Genomic DNA, 26,958 nt, shown 5'->3' with positions numbered 1-26,958 from the left:
GAACCTGTGTCCTCCCCTGCCAGGACTCCTGTGTCCTCCCCCTGCCAGGACTCCTGTGTCCTCCCCTGCCAGGACCCCCGTGTCCTCCCCCTGCCAGGACCCATGTTCCCCCCTGCCAGGAGCCCCATGTCTTCCCCCTGCCAGGACCCCCATGTCCTCCCCTGCCAGGACCCCCATGTCCTCCCCCTGCCAGGACCCCTGTGTCCTCCCCCTGTCAGGACCCATGTTCCCCCCTGCCAGGACCCCCATGTCTTCCCCCTGCCAGGACCCCCGTGTCCTCCGTGTAGCCTACCAAGCCCAGGAAGAGGGGCAGGTGGGAGCCCACGCTGAGCATCCCCAGCCCAGCTGCAGGCTGTGGACACAGCCCTCAGGTGGGAGCAGGTGGGGGAGCCCAGAGGTGGGGAGCAGGTGGAAGAGCCCTAAGGTGGGGAGCAGGTGGGAGAGCCCACAGGTGGGGAGCAGGTGGGAGAGCCCTCAGGTGGGGAGCAGGTGGGACAGCCCACAGGTGGGGAGCAGGTGGGAGAGCCCAGAGGTGGGGAGCAGGTGGGGGAGCCCTCAGGTGGGAGCAGGTGGGAGAGCCCTCAGGTGGGAGCAGGTGGGAGAGCCCTCAGGCGGGGAGCAGGTGGGACAGCCCACAGGCGGGGAGCAGGTGGGAGAGCCCACAGGCGGGGAGCAGGTGGGAGAGCCCTCAGGTGGGGAGCAGGTGGGAGAGCCCTCAGGTGGGGAGCAGGTGGGAGAGCCCTCAGGTGGGAGCAGGTGGGACAGCCCTCAGGTGGGAGCAGGTGGGGGAGCCCTCAGGTGGGGAGCAGGTGGGAGAGCCCTCAGGTGGGGAGCAGGTGGAGAGCCCTCAGGTGGGAGCAGGTGGGACAGCCCTCAGGTGGGAGCAGGTGGGACAGCCCACAGGTGGGGAGCAGGTGGGAGAGCCCTCAGGCGGGGAGCAGGTGGGAGAGCCCTCAGGCGGGGAGCAGGTGGGACAGCCCACAGGTGGGGAGCAGGTGGGACAGCCCACAGGCGGGGGCAGGTGGGAGAGCCCTCAGGGTTCCCTGAAGCCCAGGGCCCAGGGCAGGGGCAGCCGAGGGCCAGAGGGCGAGCGTTGGGCAGCCAGGGCAGGAGGGCAGGGTGAGCCCGGGGCAAGGCCACGCTCAGCACGGCCTGGGGGCGTCCCAGTCCAGCCCTGCGAGCTCAGAGCGGGTTTTAAGTTCTTAACACAAAGTGTTCGTTTCCTGGTTGGCAAAAAGTGCACGCTCGTCGCGGGTGGTGCAGAGCACGTGGAGGGCATCCCGCACGGGGAAGGCTGCCGGCGTACATGGCGGAGCTTTGCACCTCGGGGAGAGGCGCCTTGTCAGGGAGCACGTCCCGACCTGTGCCTGCGTCCAGTGCCTGGCAGGCAGGGTTGCTTCACCCACACACCTGCCTTTAGACAGACAGGCAGGTCCCGGAGCCGGGGGGGGGGGGGGCAGCGGGTCCCAGGGGTGGGGGGTGCAGTGGTGGTGGGGGCCAGCGGGTCCCGGGGGTGGGGGTGCAGCGGGGGTGGGGGCCAGCGAGTTCTCGGGCGGGGGCGGGGGTTCAGAGGGGGTGGGGACAGCGGGTCCCGTGGGGGACGGGGCGGGCTGCAGGGGCTGCCGACGCCCCTGAGCTGGGGTGCGGGCAGGGCGCACCTGGCTAGCGCCGTGGTCGGCCTGGGGCCGGCAGCCTGGAGCCCCTGCCTGGACCCTGAGGCCCGACGCAGCCTGGGGTTTCTGAGCTGGCTCCGGGGGGAGGCGGGGACCTCAGGAAGCGCTGTCCTGAGGTCTGAGCGGTTCTCATTTTCTGCTGTCCTGAGGTCTGGCGTTTCTCTCATTTCCCCAGGGCGCCCCAGGGCCCTCTGGGCTTCCAGGCTGCCTGCCCTCTCCCGCCCCTGGGGGCGCGTGGCAGGCCTGTCCGGCAAGGCAGGAGGCCACGCGGTCGGGGCCTGGCCGGGGGTCCCGGGAGGCCCAGGGGTCTCCCATCGGCAAGCCCAAGTGACCCCTGGACCTGGCCTGCGCTGGGGACGAGTGGCCCCCTGTGCCCCGCAGGAGGCCAGGCCCCGCCGCGTGGTCGTCGCAGCACCTGGAGTAGCAGGCGGGAGGGCCACGTCCTGGAGCCAGCCCCGTGCCGCCTCGACAGGACGACCGCGTGGCAGCGCAGGGCGGGTGTGCCCATGGGCGATGGCAGCTCGCCGCAGCCATCCGAGGAGACGCGGGTTCCTGGGGCCGGGTGGGGTCAGACGCGGAGCCGCTCGGCGCCGGGGCTCCTCAGGGCGGGGTCTGATGTCGTTACCGTGAGCAGCCGGTGGGGTCCCCGTTTCACAGGTGGAGGGGCCCCTGTGGGCCCCGTCCGAGCCCCTCAAGGCTGAACAGGCACTCGGCATGGGGCAGAGAGGCCCTGCCCTTGCCACGGTGACCCCGAGAGCAGCAGCCGAGGCGGGCAAGGCGGGCGCAGGCGGGCACAGCCCCCAGCGGCCTCAGGGGACCCTGGCGGCCCCCTTGGAGGGGCTGGAGGTGGGACGTGTGCCTGCTTTGCTGTGTACACTCTGCCCGCCCACCCTAGCGGGGCCAGTGGGACCCCGTCCCCACCAGGACCCCATCCTCATGGAACCTCAACCCCCATGGGAGTCCCCGTCCCTCTGGTACCCCCACCCCGTCCGCGGAGCTCTGTGCTGCCACGTGGCTCCCGGCTCTGGGCAGCCGGCCTGGCTCCCGCCCCGTGGCGGTGCCCTCGAGCCCTCACGGCGGCACCGGCCACGGCAGACGCCTGTGGCCGCTCCCGCAGCTGCGGGGCCTGAGTGTTGTGGCGCAGCACGACCACCCGCAGGCGTTGGCGGAGGCCCTGGGCTGGGGTCCCCGGCGCTGGGAGCCGTGGCGGGAGCCCACGTGCTGAGCAGGGCCTTTGATTGCTGGTCTGGAGGGGGGGTTCAGCAGCTCTGGGCTGGGGGGCCGCCGAGGGTCGGGGGGCTCACGCACGGACTCGGGGGGCTGCCGCGCCAGCCCGCGCTGCTGTCAGCACCGTGACCACATACGGCTTCCCGCCTGGAGTGAGAGGCTCGGGCCCCCCGTCCGACCCCCTCGCGGTGCCGGTGGGGAAGCTGAGGCACGGCAGGACGTGCTGGGCACCGCAGGCCTGGAGCAGAGCCCGGCCCCACGCCCCACGCTTCCCACACCCCGACCGTGGCTCCTCGTGAGACCTCGGTTTCCCCCAGCAGGGGGGCAGCGTGCGGCAGTGGGGAGTGCCCTGCTGACCTGGCCGTGTCCGGCCCCCCCCACCCCCCATCGTTGCTAGGCTGAGGGCAGACCCACTGCACGCACACTTGGTGCTGGCGCCGGGGAGCATCCTGGCGTCTGAGCCGCGGAGACGCCGGGCGGTGCTGCCCGGGGCCCTGCCTGTCGGGGCTGTGGGGGACCAGCCGGCCAGGGCCTCCGTGCCTGCGCCCTGCTGTGGGGGGAAACCGAGGCACGCAGTGGGGCCTGGCTGGGGTTCTGCGAGCCGTACACGCCCTGTTTTTGGCGAGCGCGCCCGCGGGGCCTCGGAACTGAGAGCAGTGGCGTTCCACGCGGGGCAGACACCGGGCACCTGGCCGGGGTCCCCTGTCACCTGCACCGGGTCTGGGTGGCCTTCCTGCCCCGTTGGGAACGCCCTGCGTGGCGGGCGGCGCGGGAGCACGGCCCGGCCCGGCTCTTCCCTGGCGGCCTGCGGTGTCTGCTCGTGCTGGCAGCCGCGTGTCGGGGGCCCTAGGTCAGACCTGGCCCCCCGCCCCTGCCGCAGCCCGCGCAGCCCCCGACCTCGGCGACCCTCACCGTCTGGTCTCAGACCCCGAGCCCAGCGCCCTGGGCACTGACCTTGGACCCCAGCACCTCCGCCAGGCCCGGGGCCCTTTGGGGTGGGTCAGGGCCTGGACGTCCTTCCCCAGCAGCGTCCAGCCCACCAGGAGCCGGGGCCACACTGGCTGGCCGCGCGGTCGACCAGACGCCTCTGCTCCTCTCCCCTTCAGGAAAGTCCAAGAGGAAGAAGGATTTGCGGATATGCTGCATGTCCAAGCCGCCCGTGCCCAACCCCACGTGAGTCTGCCTCGGTTTCTCCCTGGGCTCGGGGCCGGCCTGCCCCTGCTCTCAGCCCGGGAGGCCTGCGCTGGCCCTGGGGACAGGTCCACTGGGGCCCCAGCCTCCTTCTCCATCCTACAGGGGCCGAGGCTCACACTGCTTTCTCCCCGCAGGCCTCCCCGGAACCTGGACTCGCGGACCTTCATCACCATCGGAGACAGGGTGGGTGCAGCCGGCCCCTCCGTCCTGACCCCGGGCCTGCCCCTGGCCCCCGGGGCCCTGGGAGGTGGCCGTGGGCTCCGGGGTGCCCGGGCGGAGGCTGGCCTTGCTCGCACCCCTGTGTCCCCTCCCTGGGCCTCCCGCCTGGGCCTGCACGAGCTGGTGCGCCTCCCCCGTGGGGACAGCACGTTCACCAAGCGGCAGCCTCCTGGGCCCGCCAGGACCCTCTGAGTCGGACCCAGCGGGGGCCTGGAGCTGGCGTTTTAACGTCACCCCAGAGCACTCGGGAGGACGCAGCAGTCGACAGCCGCGCTGCGGGGACCACGGGTCCCCCCCAGGCCTGCTGGGGTTCTCCAGAGACCCCGCTGGGGCCGGTCCTCAGCTGATGCCGTCGGGTCCCTTTTTTAGGAGGTACCAGGGGTTGAGCCCGGGACCTCGTCGCGGTCAGGCGTCTGGCCGCCCTCGTCTGCGTGGGACGCGCTGTCGCCCCTCCCTCGGGTGGCGGTTTCTGTCTCCCCCCATAGAGGGTGACCGTGTTTCTGCTCTCTGTCCCCAGCGCCTGCAACGGGGACTCACATAGTACATGCGTAGTAGTAGGTGAATATATGGTTCAGTTTTTACCCGCACCTCCACCCCGAGTGGGGTTGGAGCAGAGGAAAAGGGCACTTACCGAGCTCCCGGGCCAGCTGGCCTCTTTCACTGATGAGCCTATTTAAAGTTCACCTCGGTCCTTTGGTCCTGATGCTGTGCCCGTTTTACAGAGGGTGGCTTGAGGCCCAGAGAGGGTAGGTGACTTCCCCGAGGTCACACAGCTTGGAAGCAGCTGGGGAGAGCGGAGCCCAGATCTGACTGCTGGGGTGGCGTCTTCTTTGCTGTCAGTCAAGGGTGATGGAGATTCCCAACCCAGCCGCCCACTCCCCTCTCTCTCTGCTTCCCAAGAACTTCGAGGTGGAGGCCGATGACCTGGTGACCATCTCGGAGCTGGGCCGTGGGGCCTACGGGGTGGTCGAGAAGGTGCGGCACGCCCAGAGTGGGACCATCATGGCCGTTAAGGTGAGCGGGGCCCTGCTGGGCTCGGGCCTGGGGTCCCCTGGAGGGCTGCCGGGACACGGGGGCAGTGGGGCAGGTGGGCTCGGGCCCGGGGTCCCCTGGAGGGCTGCCGGGACACGGGGGCAGTGGGGCAGGTGGGCTCGGGCCCGGGGTCCCCTGGAGGGCTGCCGGGAGGTGGGGGCAGTGGGGCAGGTGGGCTCGGGCCCGGGGGTCCCCTGGAGGGCTGCCGGGAGACGGGGGCAGCGGGGCAGGTGGGCTCGGGCCTGGGGTCCCCTGGAGGGCTGCCGGGAGATGGGGGCAGCAGGGCAGGTGGGCTCGGGCCCGGGGTGCCCTGGAGGGCTGCCGGGACACGGGGGCAGTGGGGCAGGTGGGCTCGGGCCCGGGGGTCCCCTGGAGGGCTGCCGGGAGACGGGGGCAGCGGGGCAGGTGGGCTCGGGCCTGGGGTCCCGTGGAGGGCTGCCGGGAGATGGGGGCAGCAGGGCAGGTGGGCTCGGGCCCGGGGTGCCCTGGAGGGCTGCCGGGAGGCGGGGGCAGTGGGGCAGGTGGGCTCGGGCCCGGGGGTCCCCTGGAGGGCTGCCGGGAGACGGGGGCAGCAGGGCAGGTGGGCTCGGGCCTGGGGTCCCCTGGAGGGCTGCCGGGAGCGGGAGCGCGGTGGGCAGGTGGGCGGGGCCGCTCCCCGCAGGCCGCCCTGAGCCGCGCCCTCGCCCGCAGCGGATCCGCGCCACCGTGAACTCGCAGGAGCAGAAGCGGCTGCTCATGGACCTGGACGTCAACATGCGGACAGTCGACTGCTTCTACACCGTCACCTTCTACGGCGCCCTCTTCCGCGAGGTGCTGCGGCGCGGGCGGGGCGCGGGAGGGGCGCGGGCGGGCCTTCCATCCGCCGCCTGTTTCTGCATGTGGCAAACACTTGCCGAGCACCGCCAGGTGCCGGTGCCCCCGGGACGCAGTAGTGAGGGCAGCCGGGTCCCTGCACACCCGAGGGCCCGGGACCCCCACCGCCTGGCTCCCTCCTCACCGCTGCCTGCTCTGTGCCTCGGCCGTGGCGTCTGTCAAGCTGGGCCAGCGACGGCCACGGAGGATCAGGGAGGTGGCACAGGGCCCGGCTGACCGCCTGCGGGGAGTGAGCCCCATCGGGAGCCCGGCCCCGCAGGGGGAGGCAAGGGGCCAGTGGGGCGGGGACTCAGGCACTGGGCGCTCCAGGCCAGAAGGAGTAGAGGGGATACGGGGTCTTCGGCCTGGGGTGAAGGGAGACAGCCGGCTCTGCTGTGCTGCTCGGCCTCCTTCCTCCAGCTGCCATGTGGCCGTGGACGTCTGGGGCCGGCGTCAGGACCCGCCCCCCGCCCTGGGCGTGCTTGCTCGGCGCCTTCTGGGCTGCCGTGCTAGCCTCATCCATCCAGTGCCAGGGTGGGTTGTCCGTGCAGAAGCCGCCAGGGCGCCGGGCACGCAGGCCTGGCACACGCCGGCTGATGCTGCCCGAGGGACGCCCGCCCCGGCCTCCAGGAGGCGGCCCGGGGAGGAGGGCGCGGCAGGCAGGGGGGAGAGCCGGGTGGGGGCTGGGGGGAGAGCCGGGTGGGGGCAGGGCGGCTCGCCAGGGCGGGCCGGGGCCCAGCCCGAGCTGCTCAGCCAGTCCCCGAGGGCCCTGTTAGAGGGACACCACCAGGCCGGCGTCTGAGGCCCGCGTCTCTGGCACCTGGAATTGGGGGTCAGAGGTGGGAGAGCAGAGGTGGCGACAGGCAGGGGAGGCTGCCGCGGGACCCGGCGTACAGAGCAGGACGGCGCACAGAGAGGAGCCGGTGGCATGGAGCCCGAGCGCGGGCAAGCGGGCGGCCGGGGCGGGGCACTGAGTGCTTGTGGGCAGGCGGGGCGTGGCTGGGTGGGGCCGCCCGGGCTGAACGCCGGTGGCCCACGCAGGGCGACGTGTGGATCTGCATGGAGCTCATGGACACGTCCCTCGACAAGTTCTACCGGAAGGTGTTGGAGAAAAACACGACGATCCCCGAGGACATCCTGGGCGAGATCGCAGTGTCTGTAAGTGCCGCGGGCCAGGCTGGCCGAGGTCCCAGGTGCAGCCAGAGGCCAGGCCCTACCTCGGGGGGCGGAGTCGACACAGCTGGGGCCCCACCCCCAGCAGAGCCTGTGCCGGGAGACCTGGGCCTGGGGAGGGCTGGAGGTCCCCGGCTCTTGGCCTTCGGTGTAACTTCTGGACTTAGTAACATCGAGGTCCCAGAGGTCCACCCGGGACCTGTTCAGAGCAAAACAGAAGAGAGGAAAGGGCGGGAGGGAGGGGTTAGCATCCAGAACGGATGCTTTTCCTAGAGGAGGGCTGCAAAACCAGTCAGCATCCTGGCAGCCAAAGCAAAAAGGGGAACAGAGTCAGTTATACCGCTGGTGCTCAATGGTGACTGCATCTTAAAATTCTCTGCAAATCTTTACAAGATGCCCCTGCTTGGGCAATGATCAGAATCTTTGGGGTAACTGCCCCAAAGATTCCCCTTTGTGTCTTCCCCGGGGAGAATGGCTTCACATTGTAGTCCACTAGCCGTGCCAAGGGAGGGAGAGGAGTTGGGGGGTCTGCGGAAAGGCTGGGTTTTACTGGAGCCTGGTGGGGAGCGGGACGAACCTCTGGTCAGGGGTCTGCAGCATGCAACATCCCTGGGAAAGGCTTGGACCTGAGGCCTGGGCAGACCTGGGTGGGGAGAGAAAGGCAGGATACCAGATACGTGGCGGGATGTGCTGATGGGGCAGGCACGGGGATGTGGGCCGTGGCCAGGGGAATGGGGCCGGTCGGCGAGGGGGAGGAGGGAGAGGTCGTGGGGTGGGTGTCTCCCTGCTCTGTCCTTGTGGTGTGACCAGGGATGCTAACGGTCCTGTCTGGGCCCTTTGCCCGCGTCCCTCCTGCCCTCGGCCCTTCCCTCCCCTCCTCCCCTCCTCCCCTTCTCCCCGTTCTCTGACCGCCAGATTGTGAGGGCCCTGGAGCACCTGCACAGCAAGCTGTCTGTGATCCACAGAGGTATGTGCCCCCTTGCCTGGTGGGACCCCAGGCCAGCCGGCCTGTGGGGAGGGGCCTCCCAGGCTCTTGCCATCCAGCACCTTTGCCCAGTCCTGCAGGAAGGGTGGGCTTCTCCCCATCTGCACAATGAGCCGACCGAGGCCCCAGGAGGCAGTGTGTGGCGAGGGGTGCCCCGGGGCCCAGGACTGAGGGGTTCCTTTCCAGGCTGCCGGCCAGGCTGCCTCCCTCTGGGCTTGCTGGTAGAGGGAGTCTTGTGTGGGTGTGTGTGATTCCCTTTCCTTTTCTTTTTATCTTTTTATTTAAAGCTGTAAGTTACATAAATATTACATCATAAATATTGGGGATTCCCCCTCCCACACTCTCCCCCCCCATCTTTCATTAGTGTGATACATTTGTTACAATTCACGAGCACATATTGAAGACCTGTTGCTAATCATGGTCTGTAGTTTACATTATGGTTTACACTTTGCACTTGACAATTTTATAGGTTTTGACAAAATGTATAATGGCTTGTGTCCATCATTGCAATCTCATGCAGAACAATTCCAATGGCCCCAAAATGTGCCATGTTACACCTATTCTTCCCTCTCTCTCCCCTCAGAACCTCTGATTACCACCGTCTTTTTTTTTTTAAGATTTATTTTATTTCTCTCTCCTCCTGCCCACTCCCCCCATTATCTGCTCTCTTGTGTCCATTTGCTGTGTGTTCTTCTGTGTCTGCTTGCAGTCTTGGTGGCACTGGGAATCTGTGTCTCCTTTTTGTTGGCGTCATCTTGCTGCGTCAGCTCTCCATGTGTGTGGCGCCACTCCAGGGCAGGCTGCACTTTTTTTGTGGGGCGACTCTCCTTGCAGGGCACACTCCTTGCACATAGGGCACCCCTGTGCGGGGGACACCTCTGTGTGGCACGACACACCTTGCATGCAGCAGCACTGCCCGTGGGCCAGCTCACCACATGGGCCAGGAGGCCCTGGGGATCGAACCCTGGACCCTCCCATGTGTCGGCGGACACTCTATCACTTGAGCCACGTCTGCTTCTCCCCACTCACTTTGAAATCTCATAGGCATAAAAACTCATTTGTATTTAGTATTTCCCTTTTTTGGTCTAGGTCTTTTTCCAAATGCATCACTTGTTGGCACTTGGTAATAATGCCTCAGTGCCAGGGAGGCTCATCCGCAGGAGTCATGTCCCACGGTGGGTGGGGTGGGGAGGGGAAGGTAGTGAATTTACATGCTGAGTTTGTGTTAGAGAGAGTCCACATTTGAGCAACAAGGAGGCTTTCAGGAGGCAACTCTTAGGCGATATACAATACTAGGCTAAACTTTAGTTTCACAAGAACAAGGTTCTGAAGGACAGTCATCAATATCAAGGGCCTGGCTTGATGATCTGTCCTCTTTGAAGGAACCTTTATCCCGACTGCTTTTTATTGTGAAGTGTATTTTGATGATCTTGATGTAAGTTGTCTGCAGTGTAGTCACCAGTCCTCCCTCGCAAGCTGCAGGCTGTTTCTCCCCTCCTTGTCCCAGAAAGTTCCCTGGCTTCCTGGCCGTTCCTTGCCCTCGTGCCCCAGACCCCAGAGGCAGCCACTGGCCTGCTTTCCTGTGGTAGATTAGTTTTGCCTATTGTTCATGGAAACAACCATCCGGCATCCCCCTCCACTGCAGTCATTCCTTGTGTTGCTAAGGAGTATTCCACAGTCCAGGCTGAGAAGCCCCTTTGAAGACCCAGTGCCCCCAAGCCCCACGGGGCCCTGTCTGCCCTTCCCTCTGCTTTTCCTCACCTGCTTGTGCCCCTGGAAAGCACGGTGGGTACGTGGGTGTGCCCTGGGTGTGGACTTGCTCGGTGAAGCCCGCCCTGAGCTCATCCTGCTGATTGTGCGGCTCTGGGGGCCCTCTGAGCCCTTACACAGAGCACCCCTCTCTGCCCCGAGGCTCGGGGGTGACCCCGTAGGACCCCAGAGGTGGACACGTGTTGTGTCCAGGTTCCCTCCAGGTCAGCGGATCCGCCTCGCCCAGCCAGGAGGACTCGGAAGTAGGGGCAGTCCTGGTCCCCGTGGATCCCACCCTTGGGTGCCGATGGTGGAGGCTAGGTGGTGGCTCTCCAGGCAGAGCCATGGGTGCCCAGGCCTGGGGGCAGCAGCGGGGGGCCTGGCCGCCCGATGTGTGTGGCCAGCGGGGTCATGGGAGCGTGGAGGAGGGCGGTGCAGCGCAGGGCTGCCTGGGAGTGGCTGCAGGAGGCCCCTCTGCCCTGCAGACGTGAAGCCCTCCAACGTCCTCATCAACAAGGAAGGCCATGTGAAGATGTGCGACTTCGGCATCAGCGGCTACCTGGTGGACTCCGTGGCCAAGACCATGGACGCCGGCTGCAAGCCCTACATGGCCGTGAGTGTGCAGGCCCACCCTCGGCCGGGCCCCGCCCACCCAGCCCCACCCCTCGACAGGCCCCGCCCACAGCCAGGCCCCACCCACCCCACCCTTGGCTGGGCCCCACCCACCCGGCCCCACCCCTGGCCAGCCCTGCCTGGGCCCCACCCCTCGGCAGGCCCCGCCCACAGCCAGGCCCCACCCCCTTGACTAGGCCACACCCATAGCCAGGCCCCACCCACCACTCCCACCCTTGGACCAGGCCACACCCCTATCAAGGCCCCTCCCCCAGGCTAGGCCCCACCCACCCTGCCCTACCCCAAGCCAGGCCCCACCCAGCCACACCCTTGGCCTGTCCAACCCGGGCCGCACCCCTCAACCAGGCCCCGCCCCTAGCCAGGCCCCACCCACCCAACCACACCCCTGGTGAGCCCTGCCTGGGCCCCACCCCCATGGTCAGGCCCCGCCCACCCCCGCCCTACCCCACCTGGGTCCCACCCCCTGGACCAGGTCCCGCCTCTAGCCAGGCCCCACCCACCCTGCCCCACCTCCCTGGACCAGGCCCCGCCCCTAGCCAAGCTCTCCCCTGCCCCCCCCTTGACCAGGCCGGGCCACCTGCCACCTCCCCACTTCCTCCCAGAGCCGTGGGTGGTGGTGGTGGGAAGCTGTGTCCTGCTCCCTGGTTATTAGTCGTGCCCCTAAATGCCCCAGTTTGGTTGATAAGCCACATGGACCCCCCAACCTAGAAGGAATGCAGGTCCTTCCTCCCCTTCCCTGCAGGGCCCTGTGACCCTGGCCTCTCCCGGCCTCAGTTTCCCTATCCACGGGGCGGGCTGGGCGCGCAGCCCTGGGTGGGCCCCCACACCTCGGCATCCTCCCTACAGCCGGAGAGGATCAACCCCGAGCTGAACCAGAAGGGCTACAACGTCAAGTCGGACGTCTGGAGCCTGGGCATCACCATGGTATGCGGCGTGGGGGCGCAGAGGGGCTTTGGGGGCGGGAAGTCATCTAGGCCCTGGGGGGAACCTGCAAAGAAAACACGCCGGCCCACGGACCTCGCGTTCAGAAAATGGCCGCGTTCAATGGCCCTTCCCTTCCCTCACGTTTAACCTGCCTGGGGTGCCCGCACCTCTGCATTTCCCTCACTTGGGAAGCCTTCCCAGCAGCTCCTGGGGTTTGCGGATAAATCACAGCCCAGGGCGTTATTTAACGAGTTCCTTGTCAGCTGAAACTTTCATGAGGAAAGTGGTAAAAGTCCTTTCGAACAAAAGGTTATTGCAAGAAGACACTTGTGATGAGCCACGTTTGCTGGGGCCGGAGGGGGCAGGTGACTCTTCATTGCTGAGCTGGGGTGGGAGGCTCCTCTCTGGACCCCTCAGTCTGCATCTGGGTGAGCTGAGTGCAGGGGTGGTCTCCTCTGGCCAGCGTGCCTCTTGTACTTTCCAGAATCTCCTCCAACCTTTCCTGAGCCAGGGCTCAGAACACAGGTGGGTTGGGGTCATTTTTTTTTTTTTTTACGAAGTTGTAAGTTTACAGAAAATCACACAGAAAATACAGAGTTCCCACATATCCCCCCCAAAACACAGTTTTCTCTACTCTTAACACTTTCTGTTTATATGGTACCTTTATATAATTGATGAAACAATATTATAATTATTATACTATTAACTGAATTCCATAGTTTACATTAGGGTTCACTGTTGTACTGTCCTAAGTTTTTTCTTTAATTTAGATCTTTATACTGTTAAGTTACATGTACTCTAAAATTTTCCCTTTCAATCACATTCAAATATGTAATTAAGTGGTGTTAATTACATTGACCATATTGTGTTAGCATCACCACCATCCATTACTAAAACTTTGCCGTCACCGCGCCCCATTCCCTACCCTCTCCCCGGCCCCTGGTAAATTGTATCCTAGTTTCTGACTCTATGAATTGATTTCTAATTATTTCATGTCGGTGAGATCGTACACTATTGTCTTTTTGTGTCTGGCTCATCTCACCTAACATGATGTCTCCACGGTTCATCCGTGTTGTCGCACGTATCAGAACTTCATTCCTTTTTACAGCTGAATAATGTTCTGTCGTGTCTGTATATACCACATGCTCACTTTGGATTTAGTTTACTCTTCTCTTTCTACACGTGCCAGTTGTGAGATTAGGTCTCTGATTTAAGATCTTTTATTAAAGGAGACATTGATAACCATAAATCTCCCTTTCAGTACTGCCTTTGGCTGCATCCTGTGAGTTTTGTTGTGTTTTCAGTTGCGTTTGCCCCAGGAAATCTCCTGATTTCCTGTGCTTTCTCCTTTGACCCGTTGGCTTAGGAATGTGTTGTTTAATTTCCACATATTTATGGATTTTCCAGTTTTCCTTCTTTCACTCATTTCTGGCTTCATTCCATTGTGGTTGGAGAAAGCACTTTGCATGATTTCAGTATTCTAAATTGGGACTGTTTTGTCACCTAACAAATGATCTATCCTGAGCAGTGACCCACGTGTACTTGAGAAGATTGTCTCTTCTTCTGGTGGTGGGTGAGGTGCTCTGTAAAGTCTCTTAGGTCTAGCTGGTATCATTCAAGTCTTCTGTTTCATTGTTGATCTTCTGTCCAGTTCTATCCATTATTGAAAGTGGTGTATGGAAGTTTCCTACTATTAATGTAGAACTGTCTGTTTCTTCCTTCAAATCTGTCAATATTGGCTTTCATATATTTGGGGGAATCTGCCATTAGGTGCATGTATATTTATAATTGTTAGGTCTTCACGTTGAGTGGACCCCTTCAACAACAGTATAGCAGTTTTTGACTTAAAGTCTGTTTTATCTGATATTAGTATAGCTACCCCAACTCTATTTTGCTTACTATTTGTATGGTATATTTTTTCCATATCCTTTCACTTCTAGTCTGTTTTCTTCTTTGAATTTAAGGTGAGTCTTTTGTAAACAGTGTTTAATTGGGTGATGCTTTTTCATCTATTCTGTCAATCTTTGCCTTTGACTGGAGAGTTTAATCCATTCACATTTAAGGTAATTATTGATATTGCAGGACTTTTTGGTCTTTGTAAGTCTTGTACTTTATTTGACCCTCAGTTCTTCCTTTAATGCCTATGTTATATTTATTTGATTTTTGGTATGGTACCATTTTGAGTCCCTTATAATTTCCTTTGTACATATTTTTCTTATTTGTTATAGTGGCTTAAGTTTAACATCCTATATCTATAACAATCAAGTCTGATTTTCTAGCATACACATACACTATTCCTTTATCCCACCTTTTTTTTACTTTTACAGGTTATATGTATATACATTGTATGTTCAAACCCATAGATTCATCATCAGTTTTTTGTTTTTTTTAAAGATTATTATTTTTTAAAATTTATTTCTCTCCCCTTCCCCGCCCCCCCCAGTTGTCTGCTCTCTGTGTCCATTCACTGTGTGTTCTTCTGTGTCCACTTGTATTCTCGTCAGCAGCATCTGGAATCTGTGTCTCATTTTGTTGCATCATCTTGTTGTGTCAGCTCTCTGTGTGTGCAGTGCCATTCCTGGGCAGGCTGCACTTTTTTCCTGCTATGTGGCTCTCCTTACGGGGCAAACTCGTTGCGTGTGGGGCTCCTGTCCATGGGGGACACCCCTACGTGGCAGGGCACTCCTTGCGCGCATCAGCACTGCGCATGGGCCAGCTCCACACGGGTCAAGGAGGCCCGGGGTTTGAACTGCGGACCTCCCATGTGGTAGGTGGATGCCCTATCTGTTGGGCCAAATCTGCTTCCCTTCATCAGTTTTCATCTATTAGATTTAAGAAGCTGTAAGAAATAAAAAATAGAGTTATATACCAAAAAATATAATAAAATAGTACCAGTCTTTATAATTGCCCATACGGTTACATGTACTGGAGGTCTTTCTTATGCCACTTTTGATCCACTGTCTGGTGTTCTTTCCTTTCAGTCTGAAGAACTCCTTTTAGTATTGCTTGTAGGGCAGGTCTAGCAGTGACGAGCTCCCTCAGTTTTTATCTGGGAAAGTCTTAATTTCTTCCTTAGTTTTGAAAGTTCACCTTGATGGATATAAAATGCATGGTGTGCAGTTGTTTTCTCAGCACTGTAAGCATTGTTTTACAATGTTGAGGCCTTGTTGCCTCTGGTTTCTGGTGAGAAATCGGCACTTGATCACACTGGGCCTCCCTTGTATATAACACATGGCTCTCGCAGCTCTCTCCTTGTCCTTTGATTCGACAGTTTGCTGTCTGTCTCGGTGTGTTTCTCCTTGAGTTTATGCTGTTTGGGGTTCATTGTGCTTTTGAATGTGCAGATTCATATTTTCCATAAATTTGGAATGTTTGCTGTTATTTCTTTGACCGTTTCTTCTGCCCCTTTCTCTCTCCTCCTCTGGGACTCCCGTAATAACGTGCATATCGGACTGCTTGATGGTGTCCACAGGTCTCGGGCTCTGTTCGCTTTTTAAAATTCTTGTTTCTTTCTGCTCCTCAGCCTGGATCATTTTAATTGTCTTTTCTTTGAGTTCATTGTTTCTTCTGTTCGCTCTAATCTGCTGTTGAAACCTTTTAGGTAATTTTTCCTTTTAGTTATTATGGTCTTCAACTCCAGCATTTCTGTTTGGGTCCCTTTTAACATTTACATCTCTTCATTGAAATTCTCATTTTGTTCATGCATTGTTTTCCTGATCTCTTCTAATTTTTTCCGTGTTCTCCTGTCTCTCCTTTAGCATAAAGTCTTTGTCAGGCATGTCTGGTCTGATCTTTGTTGATGGTTTCTGGATTGTTCTGTCGTTCCTTTGGATGGGCCATCATTTCCTCCTACTTTATTTGTCCTGACATCTTTTGTAGCACACTGTACATTTTAATATTTTCATGTGTCTTCTTGGGATTTAGTCCCCGAGTGTCTGGTCCTTAAGTTCGTGCCCACCTGGTGGTATAACACAGGTCTCCTTGAGAGCCAGGAGTGAACACAAACCAAGCGTTACAGAAACCCCTTTCATGGTCCTTGCGGACTGGGTGTGCTGGCTGGTGCTCGCCTTCAGAGCTGAGCCCTCCCATCGAGCCGATCAGCCGAGGCGAAAGGGAACGGCTCCTTTCTGTCTTCCTGAGCCTGTGTCTCGCCCAGAGCTTGAGCTTGCACGTGGCACTGGTCGTTCCCCTGTCCAGGAACCCAGACATCCCTTACGCCCAAGGCAACAGGCTCGCCCGCCACGAGCCCCGCGTCTCGCAGCCCGCAGTCCTTGGTGCCGGGTGCCTGCTGTCACCCTCTCTTCACTGCCGTCGCTGCCCACAAGCTGCCTCTGCCTCCAGGGCAAGTCCTGGGGGGGCCGCCCCAAGGTGTGGTTCCTGGTTCGGTTGTCCAGGCTGCCGTAGGTGGGCGCGACACACAGGGGTCACCACGCCCTGGGGACAGGGACCCACAGTGGGGTACAGGCTGGCTCCGGTCCACACCAGCAAGGGCTTGGGGTGGGGCCTGCCGGAGCCCCTTTTCAAGCTGTGCTTGCTTTTTCTTTTTTAAAGATTTTTTTCATTCCCCCCTCCCCTCCTCCCACCCTGCTGTTTTTGCTGTCTGTGTTGTCTTCTCTTCTCATTTTCTGTCCTCTAGGATTCACTGGGATTCGATCCCGGGGGCCTCTGATGTGGAGAGAGGTTCCCTGTCAATTGCGCCACCTCAGTTCGTAGTCTCTGCTGTGCTTCACCTTGCACCTTCTCTCTCTCTTTGGATGCGTCACCATCTTGCTGCGTGACTCACTTTGCGGGCACTGGCTCACTGCATGGGCCCTGGCTTGCCAGGCAGGCACGCTTTCTCTTCTTTTTCAGGGAGGCCCAGGGATCGAACCCGGGTCCTCCCACATGGTAGGTGGAAGCTCTGTCGCTTGAGCCACATCTGCTTCCCAAGCTGTACTTTCTTGATCCAGTAACTGCAACCCTTAGCTGTTTCTGGAGTTTTGAGGAAGGCGGCTCTGCCTGTTTTTGCTAGTTGGTCAAAGAGTCTGCGGGGTGGCGGCCCCCAGATTGTCCTGTGCTGCGGCCTCAGCTGCCCGGAAGCCTGGGTTCTTTTTTTTGTCCGTGTGCCTGTTTGTACATAGAAAGCTCACTCTGGCACTGTTTGTACACTAGATTAGAGGGACAGAGGAAAAACGGGTGAGTGCATCCTCAGTTCCAGCAAGTTGTACATGGGAAATAGCACGTCTGGAGGAACATGCAGCCTGAATCACGTCAGGTTACCAGCCCGACAGGCTGTTGAGACCCCCGGCGCTTCCCAAAGTGGGGAGCTGGGGGCATGTCCTGGGGGAGGACTTTTCCTTGGCCTTCTCAGGGTGTCAGCACCGTCCCTGCCCAGGGAGGTTTCCCACCTGCTGCAGCGCCTCCGTGCCCAGTGGGTGGTGAGAGCTGGCGTGGAGGCCAGGAGCGCAGGGAGGGGCGGGACCGCGGCGGCTGCCCCTGGTTCCGAAGGTCTCGGGCAGGGGGCCACAGCTTCTGGAAGGAGGGGCCGGGCGGAGCGCTCGGGTGGAGGGGGCAGCAGACCCGGGGCCTGAGGCAGGAGCGCGCAGGCGTGTGCCCGGGGGTGAGCCGGGCGGCCGAGGCGTGGCAGGCGGAGCGAGGGCAGGAGTGTGGCTGCACCTTTGTGAACTGTGTGTCTGTCGGCAGTGACTGGGGAAGAGTCAAAATCAAAGTAATTATAGAGTGATGGGCGTGGGGCAGGGCCTTCACTCTCCCACTGTTGCCGACACATCGTTTTCTTCCTGTTAAACTGTCTCTGAAGTGTAGAGGACGCCCTAGACGGGAAGGCTGGTGCTGTGCCTGCAGGTGGGAGTCTCCTAACTAAGTCCTGAGCTACGCGAGAGGGTACAGGGGCCCGGGCAGCCACGGCCCACGCACACCCGGGGCCTGGGGCGCATGCACACCCGCGGCCTCGAGCGGCCGGGGCACACTCACACCCACGGCCCAGAGTGGCCGGGTCACGCTCACACCCGCGGCCCGGGTCACGCTCACACCCGCGGCCCGGGGCACACTCACACCCGCACCCTGGAGCGGCCGGGGCACACACCCGTGGCCCGGAGCAGCCGGGGCACACTCACACCCGCGGCCCGCCCTCCCCACTCTCCTTCCCTCTGTCTTTCCTTCCTCCCTCCCTTGGCTTTCTGCCCTCCTTCCTGGGCCTGCGTGGAGGGTGGAGCTGGGCCCCGCACACGCCCCTGTATCGCCTTCAGCGGCTCTGCCCGGGAAACGCCGGGCCGGGCGGCCGTGCGTGGCGCGGCTGCTCTGGGCTGGTGGCCTGGCTACGGGTCCCAGCGGCGTGGCGGAGACGCCACTCTCCCACATGGCTGTCCTCGTGGCTCGCCGGGGCCCCTGCAGCACATGGTGCCTGGGGGCGCGGGGGGCGGGGCTCCCGGGGTGGGGGCTCCCGGGGTGGTGGTGGCTCCCGGGGTGGTGGTGGCTCCCGGGGTGGGGGCTCCCGGGGTGGGGGGCGCGGGGGGCGGGGCTCCCGGGGTGGGGGCTCCCGGGAGCTGGCTGTGGAAGGGAAGCCGGCTCCTCGTGCTGGGCCTCAGCCGGCTTCCGCCACTCCTGCCTCGTTCTCTGCTGGGAGCTGGTCGCGGGCAGCCCGGCTCCGCGGGCCGTGGGGCGGGCGGCACCGGCAGGGGAGGACCTGGTGACCATCTTCAGACAGTGGCAGCCACAGCACAGATGAGGCTTCTGCCCCAACATAAAAAAAAAGCACAAAATGAAAACACAGAGGAAAGGTGAAGGGGGAAATCGTGGTTCTTCTCTTAAACACCCACCCTCCGCCCACTGCCAGCTGCCACCTTTGTACACGTCCTTCTAGACTTTTGTCACCCCCTTTAAAGAAATCCATCCGCGCTGAGCTTGCCTTTCCCACGTAGCGTTCCACAGTCGTGCGTGAGCCTCTCCAGGGCGCCGCCAGCCCGCCGCCGTGACGCTCGGCCCCGCATCCCGGGCTCCCTCCCCATTTTAAGCCCCGGGCCGCCCCGGGGGTGCGCTGGGCAGGGCACCGAGGACACCCCCTGGGGGCTCCCGCCTTCCCCCGCGTCCCCCCGCCACCCCCGCAGCACTCGGCTGCCCCCATCCATCACCTGCGCCCCTTCACCTCTGATCGGGGCTCTCCGGAGGGGCCGGCGTGACGTCTGGGAAGGCGCCTGCCCTGTGGCCAGCGGTGGCCCGAGGCGAGTGTGTCGGTGCCGCTGCGAATCCTCGCGCTGAGCACGGGCCGCAGGATAACACCGAGCGGTGCCGCCGGGGCCTCAGGGCGCTCTGCAGCCCGCCCCCCCTTTTGAGCTTTTTAGAAAAAACTACCCGGGGGGGTGGTTACTGTCTTTTCCTCTCTCCACGTGGACGCCGGGAGGCGGCTGCTGCCTTCCTGGCTTCTCGCGCTGGGACCAGTGAGGGTTCTGAGGGCCCCCTCCCGCGCGCCCAGGATTCGGGCCCCCTCCCGAGCACCCTTGATCTGCGGCCGCGTGCGTCTGGCTCAGAAGGGACCTTGTGCCTAACGGGAAGGCGCTTCCTGAGCATAGTAACTAGCGATCTGTTTCCACACCGGTGCCGGCGCAGGGTCGCTAGTGGGAGGCCCCCGCGGTTCCTGACGGTGGTCACGGCCTGTAGCCCAGCGGCCGCGCGGAGCCAGGGTCTCCGTGGTCACCCGGCAGGCGCCCGGGCCCACCGGGCTGCGGGTTCCACCCAGCAGGCACAGCTGGCACCGGGGCCGGGCCCACCTGAAGCCAGCCCGTCTTCCCCGCGAGCGAGGCCCGTGGCTGCGGCGGGGGCAGGGGCCGGGGAGGGGCGGGCACGCAGGAGGGCGCCCAGACCAGCGCGGGGCGGGCTTCCTGCAGGAGGCGGCCTCGGAGCGCTCGAAGGGTGCCCGGGGAGGGTGCGTGGAGACGGGCGGGAGGAAGCCTCCCCACCTTCTCCCACCTTGGGGAGGCTGGCTGACGGGAATCCCGTCGCTTCCTGTCTGTCATCCCCGGAATGAAAACGGCAGTCCAGATCAGCGGCTGCTGATACTTGAGTCCCTACCGGGCAGACACGAGGGAGGGGCTGGCCTGTGGGGAGCAGGGCAGTGGCGCCTGACTGGGGTGCTGTGCCCCCTGCCGCCTTCCGGAAGGCGGCCCAGGGCTGCCAATGCCTCTCCTTTCCCAGCTGGGTGAGAACCCGGGTTTCAGGGAAAATCTCCCAAGCTGGCTGGTCAGAGGAGCCAGCGGCCGGCCCCCCGGCTTTCCTTGGGGCTGGAGGCGAGCCGGGCCGGGTGGGCGTGTCCTTGCACTCATACCCAGGGCCACCGTCCCCCCGCAGATCGAGATGGCCATCCTGCGGTTCCCGTACGAGTCCTGGGGGACCCCCTTCCAGCAGCTGAAGCAGGTGGTGGAGGAGCCGTCCCCCCAGCTCCCGGCCGACCGCTTCTCCCCCGAGTTTGTGGACTTCACTGCCCAGTGGTGAGTTGCCCTCTGCACCCCTCCCGCCCTGGCCGGTCCCAGCTCCACCCGGGGCCCGTTGCCCTCCCCCTTAACAGATCTTACAGCAGCACGTGGACACCCACGGCGGCGCATGCCTTTTTTGTTCCTGGACCCCTTTGCCAGTCAGGTGAAAGCCACGGAGCTCTTACTAAGTCCACACTGTGCCGTGTTACTTAACAAACATCACACCCGCCAGCACAGCCCCACGGGGATAACCAGCGCTGCTGCGCTGGACTTCGATTCCAGCTCCCAGACCCCTTGCTTTGAAGCCCTGCTTCAGTGCAGTCCTTCCACAAATGGGCACACAGGAAAGGGTCGGGGGTTTGAACGGCAAAGTTTTCTTTCATTGACATTCAGAACTTTGTACCAAATTAAAGAAGCCTCATGGGATCCTTCTGAAAATCAGTCATGTTGAGGCTACAAAGGAAAGAGCAGTGACTTCCCCGGGGGGCAGGATCATGTAGGTCTTGTTCTCTGAGTACAATGAGATGAAACTCAGAATCAAAGGCTTTAGTAGAGAAAGAGCTGCAGGAAATGAAAAGTAAGTTCCTCCAAATAACTCTTGGGGTAAGAAGGAGATTTTTAAAGACTACAGACCGTTTAGAAGTGAAAGACGAGAGCACAATGTAGGTTGTGGACAAAGAGGTACTCAGAGGAAAAGTTATAGCCTTTATTTCTTTTGTTAGAAAATTAGAAAGTCCAAAAACAAATGAGCAGGGCAAACAGGGTTGTTGGCCATCCTGACCTGACCCCTTGTAACTGCCCCCTCTCAGGACCTCTGACCAGGATTCCTCTCTAGATTATGGGCCTTGCTTATTCTAAGTGTCCAGTGATTGTGAGTGTAGCACCTTGGCCTCAGAAAGGCCTTGGGAAATTCCCCAGGTCATTCTAGAAATCAGGAAACGGGGACCCAGAGGGGTAAGGAAGGTGCCCCACGTGGGTCTGTGGGACCCCTGGGGGCCACCCCCCTTTGGGAGCCAGCCCTTCCTCCCTGGCTGGGTGAGCCTGGCCGGCCAGGGGGCCAGTGTCCCTCCCCTGGCCCCGGCCCTGGCCTCAGCCTGCCCTCCTCTCCTAGCCTGAGGAAGAACCCTGCCGAGCGCATGAGCTACCTGGAGCTGATGGTGAGTGTGGGCCGGGCACCTGCCAAGGCCGGCCCTCCTTGGGGGTGGGCCTGGGGCGGGCGGCCGCTCTGGCCTCATCACTGGTTCCTGGAGGTTCAGCCCCCTCTGCCCCAGCCCCGGGGGGGTCCACAGGCGGTGCAGAGGGACCAGGAGGAGAGGGCTTCCCAGAGGAGGCGCCCCTTGAGCTGGGCGGGGGGACGCTGCAGGAGGGTAGAGGAGTTAGCCAGACAGGGCTGCTCTCGCTGCGAGGGTTTCGGGCACAGAGACCCTGGGAGGATGAGCAGGAGTTGGTCAGGTGGGGGGGGGGGGTGCCAGGCAGGGAGGGGCAGACGGGGGCTGGGCTGCCCCACCCATGGTGACCCTGCTTCTCCCACCACCCCCAGGAGCACCCTTTCTTCACCCTGCACAAAACCAAGAAGACAGACATTGCCGCCTTCGTGAAGGAGGTCCTGGGGGAGGACTCGTAGGGGGGACTGCTCCCCCGAGCACCGCAGCCCCCTCTGCCGGGCAGCGCGGGGGCTTCCGAGCGGGGCCTGCTCCCGCCTGTCCCTGCCGGCCGCCTCGCCCAAGTGCCAAAGAACACGAACGGCCCAGGGCCCCGGGCGCCCCTGGGCCTCCGCCCAGCCCTGAGACCCCAGCCGTGCCCCCTGAGGCGGGCTCGGAGGGCCCTTCCCACGGCCGGGGCTGTCGTGGCTGCTGCCCGAGCTGCGGGCCTCTGCGGGCCTCTGTCTCGCGACTGAATGGACTGTGCACACTTGGGCCCGCGCAGCCCCGCCTGCCGTCCTGGCTCCGGTGGGGGCGAAGCGGCAGGGAGAGCCACGCCAGCCCCCCGCGCCCCCCCAGCTGCCGGAGCTGCCCGCGGCCTCCCCCAGCACCGGACGGGGCGTCTGGGGCGGGCGGCGGCTTGCCTTTTTTAAATTTTATTTTTTAATTTATCCTCTCGATCTCTTTTCCTTTGCTCTGTGGCGGGCTGTTTTCTCCTGTCTTCCTCGAAGCTGGCCCCCCCGGCACTCCCAGGGCGCCTGCCGCCCACGCCCGGGCCCCGGCCCTGGGAGGTCCCTGGCGAGCCCAGCAGCTCAGCTCCCCGTGGACCAGCTCGACGGGGGCTGTGGATTTGCTTTGGTTTTTGTTTAGTTAAAAAAGAAAAAAGAAAAAAAAAAGGAAAATATATTTTTTTGAAGGAAAATATATTTTTCTCTGACGGGTTACCTGGTTGCTGTTTTCATTTACCAGAACGGCAGGACGGCCGTCGGCGTGAGCCTGCGTGTGGCCCGCCGAGCCTCGCCCTCCTCGGGAAGGGCCCCCCGCCCGGGGCGGGCCGGGCAGTGCAGGCGGGCACAGGCCTCTGCCCCTGGGGAACACGGCGCCTCGTGGTGCCCGGTCACTTGGCCTGTGCCCGGCGCCGGGCAGGGCAGCTGAGGGGCAGCCCCGGTCCCCTGGGGGAGATGGCGCCGACCATTGTCCCCCAGAGCCGTGCCCGGGGCTTGACGCCAGCTCGTCCTTGGACACAACGGCCCTCGGGGGCGCTTGGGTTATCCACTGCTTGCAGAGGAGGAAACAGGCCCAGAGAGATGACACAACTTGCCCAAAGCCACACAGCTTGTAGGGGGCGGTGCTGGGAGTTGGGGGTTTGGACAGCCAGGGCTGTCGGGCGGGGGTGACCGTGCAGGGAAAGTTCCGGCTGCCGTGGAAGCACGTGTGGAGAAGACTAGACCTGAGGGAAATTTAAAAGCGGGCAGGGGCGGCCCAGAGGGGTGGCAGGGAGGGCCCCGGGTGGAGGGACCAGGAGCCGAGGGTAGGTCTGAAGCAGGCCTTGGGCAGACACCCCTGTCCACGCGACCCAGCGGGGAGCCCCAGCCCCTCCATGCGGGGCAGGTCTGCGCTGGCGTCATCTTAGAGCTGCAGAGGCCTCCAGCCCGGGAGGGCCCCGGCCAGAGAGACCAACGCCCGGGACCAGGCATGGCATGCTGCAGAGGGCTTGCAGGGAGTGGGCAGCGCGACCAGGGGCCCCTAGCGACGGGCCAGCCTGGCCCTGTCACCCTGGAGTCCAGTGGGGCGTCAGAAACCCACCCCCACCAGACGTGAGCAGGGCTCTGCTCCTGGAAGCAGACAGGGCAGGCTGCAGGCGCAGCTGGATCCAGGCGCTTGCTCTGTGCTCGGAAGACCTCGCCTGCACGCGGCTCTCGTCCTCCCTCTCAGCCTCCCTCTCCCCGCGCGGGACGCAGTGGCCCCCATCCGCTTAGTAAACCCCGCCTCGAGCTCCAGCTGGAGTCCCAGGGCTGGCCCCCCTTGCCTGGGAAGGGGTCACATGCGCATCCCGAGCCAGTCCGGGGCCGGGAGGGAGGCGCGTGCCCCGGGTGAGGTGCGGGTCACGCAGGGGAGGGCAGCCCGCCCGCCCACGGCTCTAGGTCTGGGGAGGGCAGGCCTCGGGCGTCCCCAAGGAAAACGGGTGTCCCCTGGGGAGGCAGGGATCCCACGGGGCCCACCTCTGCCCCCCGCCCAGGCCCTCACCCCCAAGCGGCCCGCGGCCCCGACCGACCTCCGCCCGGTACCCTTCGAGGCACAGCTCCCACCAAGCCCAAGGCGCTCGGGGTCCCTCCCGGCCCCACAGGGAGGCGCGGCCCACCCCCGCGCCTTTGTCCCGCGTGTCCCCAGCGGGCTCCCCCACGTCCCTGACTGCCGCCGCCTCGGGGAGGCCCAGGACGCCCCGCTCCGCCGCCTGCCCCGTCCGGCCGAGTCACCCCGCTGGCCCGCGCGTTCCGGCCCTGGGCACCGCGTGGCGCGGCACGGGCAGGGCGCGCGCGGCGCTGTGCGCGCGCAGCCGGCGTGAGCGTGCATCCCCGTGCGCGCGCAGGCCCGCCGGGCCCGCCTGCAGCCGCCAGGGGGCGGCAGAGCCCGGCCTCGACCCCCGCCCCGGGCGCGCCCCCGCCCGTGGACGCGCCCCGCGCGGCCCTGCAGGCCCGGCCTGCGCTCGCGCGAGGCGCTGGGGGCCCGCGGCAGGAAGGCGCGGGGCGCGCCCCCGCTCAGGGCCCGCTCGGCCCGCGCCCGCGGCGCCCAGGCGCGCTCTGAGCTCGGGGGCCCACCCAGGTGTCAGGCCCGAGGCCGAGTCACCCCGGATTCTAAGGCGCACACCGCCCTCCGCATTGGGCACATCGCTCTGCAGTTTACAAAACACCTGACCACTTACTTGCAAAGCACGCTACAATTTGCAAAGGCCGCTCCGGGTTGCAGAGAGCTCTATAGTTTGCAAAAGTACTTCAGTTTCCAAAGCACCCCGCATATGCAAGTACTTTACAGTTTGCAAATCCCTCTACAGTTCACTTTGCACTTTGCACAGCATTTTACCTCGAACCAAACACAGCTTCCACGGTTATGAAGTCTCGGAAGCACTGGATGGTTTACTGAGGGCTTTACCCTTTAGGAAGGGCTCTGTGGGTGCACATTTCTCCATAGCTTACGCGTTTCCGCAAACACCCGTCGTCAGCAGGCCGGGCTCCCATTGACGGGAGTCTCCAGGGTCTGCATGGAGCGCTCGGGCACCCGAAGGGGCAGAGCCACAGCGGGCAGCGCGCCTCGGCGCTCACAGAGCCCGCGCCGCGTCCCCAGGCACGGCAGTCGATGAGCCCCAGGACCTCAGCGATCTCGCCCCTGCTGTCCTGGGGGGCGTCCAGGAGCCAGGACCCCCTGGGCCCTTTGCGGAGGCCAGACGCCAGCCCTCCACAGCAGGCGGCGGGGTCGGGGAGAGGCCTGGGATTGGTGAGTCTGGACCGACAGCTGGCAGAGGCGCAGGGACGTCGTTTCAGGGACGGCCGGAGGAGCCTGCTCAGCGGGCGGCATTAGAAGCGCAGCAGGCGGGCCCGGAGGGGTCGGGGGCCTGCGCCGGGCACCGGGCAAATTCCCGCCGGGAGACAGCCGCCCGTGTTGGACATCAGCTCGGGGCGCTCTCCGCTAAGCCTGCTGGGGCTCCCCGTTGCCCCGGTCAGCGCGTCCCCCCCGGCCCACCAGCCACACTCCGTCCAGCCCGCCAGGACTTCCCACTTGCCCGCCCTGCTTCGGCCTCACTGCGCTGGGGACAACCGGGCCCTGCGCCACCTCAGGCCTGCGCAGCTGCTCCCCCGGCCAGGACCTCTCCCCACGACGTCCGCCTGGTCGGAGTTTTCTCTGCTCAGATGCCACCTCCTCAGAGAAGCCTGCCCTGACAACCCGCCCTCCCCGCCTCCCTGCCCCCCCCGCCCCCACCACTCTATCCCCTCGCCCGCTTTATTTTCATCGCAGAGCTCCCGACCACCAGCGTGCTGTTTTTCAATCCCCTCCTATGACTTGCCCCTCTGTTTGCTCATTGCTTTTGCTCATTGTGCTTGTTGTCCTCTCACTGTCCGTTTTGTTTTGTTTTTTCTTTAGGAGGTTCCAGAAACCCAACCTGGCACCTCCCATGTCCCAGGTGGGTCCTCAACTGCTCCAGCCACATCTGCTCTTTTTTTTTTTTTGCTCTTTGTCTGCTTATTGGTTTTTTTGCTCATTGTTTTGCTTGTTGTCTGCTCATTGTTTGTCTTCTTTAGGAGGCACCGGGAACTGAACCTGGGATTTCCCATGTGGGAGGCAGGTGCTCAACAGCTTGAGCCGCATCCGCTCCCCAGCATGCTAGTCTTTCTTCCTTCCCCTCCTTTCCCCCGCTGTTTTTGCCGCCTGTGCCCATTCACTGTGTGATCTTCTGTATCTATTTCTCTTTTTTTCTTCTCATCTTTCTCCTCTAGGATTCACCGGGATTTGATCCCGGGGACCTCTGATGTGGAGAGAGATTCCCTGTCAGCTGCGCCACCTCAGTTCCTGGTCTCTGCTGCGCTTCACCTTGACTCTCCCCTTGTCTCTCTTTTGTTGCATCATCGTCTTGCTGCGTGACTTGCATGGGCACTGGCTCACCCTGCAGGCACTTGGCTCTCCATGCGCACACCCACGCGGGCACTCGGCTCACCACGCGGGCTCTGGCTTGCTGTGCAGGCACGCTTTCTCTGCTTTTCACCAGGAGGCCCCAGGGATCGAACCCGGGTCCTCCCGCTCGGTAGGCAGAGGCCCTATCCCTTGAGCCACATGGCTTCCTCCAGCAGGCTAGCTTGGCTCGTGTCCGCCGACTGCCTCCCCCCTTGGCCTGGGAGGTCTTCTGGGGGCGGCCAGGTCTGTCTTGCCCTTAGCGCAGTGGACAACGGTGGGGACACACAGCCGGCGCGGGGAGGCTGCCCTCCAGCGACCAGGCGGCCAGGCCCAAGGCCCAGAGGCAGCCGAGGCCTGCAGTGAGCGCGCAGCGCGGGCAGGCGTCAGCCAGGCGCAGCTCCGCCCCGTCGTCACACTGCTGGAGGACGGGGGGCCTCAGAGAAGGCAAGGCACCAGCTCGAGGCCACCAGCCTGCGTGCCATCGCGGCGCGGCGGAGCCCCTCGGACCCCTGCCAGCCGGCCGCAGGACAGGCCTGGCTGTTCCCGGCCACACGCTGCTCTAGAACCCGCCGGGTGCCCGGCTCCGGGGGCACGAGCCCGCCCCCTCGGGCTCCGCCGGCGGCTCCGGTCCCAGCAGCGAGCCCACCGCACCCGCCCCTCGCTGGCGCGGCAGCCGGCCTCTGCTCGCACACCTCCCCGCCGGCGCTCATGCCCCCGGGCTCTGGCTTCCCGGCGCGGGAGGGCGA

The 26,958-nt window shown here is 63.2% G+C and overlaps 1 protein-coding gene across 1 annotated transcript in view; it reads left to right on the top strand.

The window, feature by feature from the left end:
* MAP2K3 (mitogen-activated protein kinase kinase 3) overlaps positions 1-22,491 on the top strand; it is a 30,085-nt gene extending 7,594 nt beyond the window's left edge. The window contains exons 2-12 of the mRNA XM_058283327.2: positions 4,007-4,073; positions 4,229-4,277; positions 5,214-5,327; positions 6,036-6,155; positions 7,239-7,355; positions 8,286-8,337; positions 10,590-10,717; positions 11,584-11,661; positions 20,002-20,141; positions 21,238-21,283; positions 21,667-22,491. Of these exons, the coding sequence (XP_058139310.1) occupies positions 4,007-4,073; positions 4,229-4,277; positions 5,214-5,327; positions 6,036-6,155; positions 7,239-7,355; positions 8,286-8,337; positions 10,590-10,717; positions 11,584-11,661; positions 20,002-20,141; positions 21,238-21,283; positions 21,667-21,750 (995 nt within the window). The 3' untranslated portion in view covers positions 21,751-22,491. The remainder of the gene's footprint in view (positions 1-4,006; positions 4,074-4,228; positions 4,278-5,213; positions 5,328-6,035; positions 6,156-7,238; positions 7,356-8,285; positions 8,338-10,589; positions 10,718-11,583; positions 11,662-20,001; positions 20,142-21,237; positions 21,284-21,666) is intronic.
* Positions 22,492-26,958: the final 4,467 nt, after the last annotated feature.

Source organism: Dasypus novemcinctus, chromosome 21 (assembly GCF_030445035.2).
Source record: "Dasypus novemcinctus isolate mDasNov1 chromosome 21, mDasNov1.1.hap2, whole genome shotgun sequence".
NCBI lineage: Eukaryota > Metazoa > Chordata > Mammalia > Cingulata > Dasypodidae > Dasypus > Dasypus novemcinctus.
This window is presented reverse-complemented; position numbering and strand designations above follow the sequence as displayed.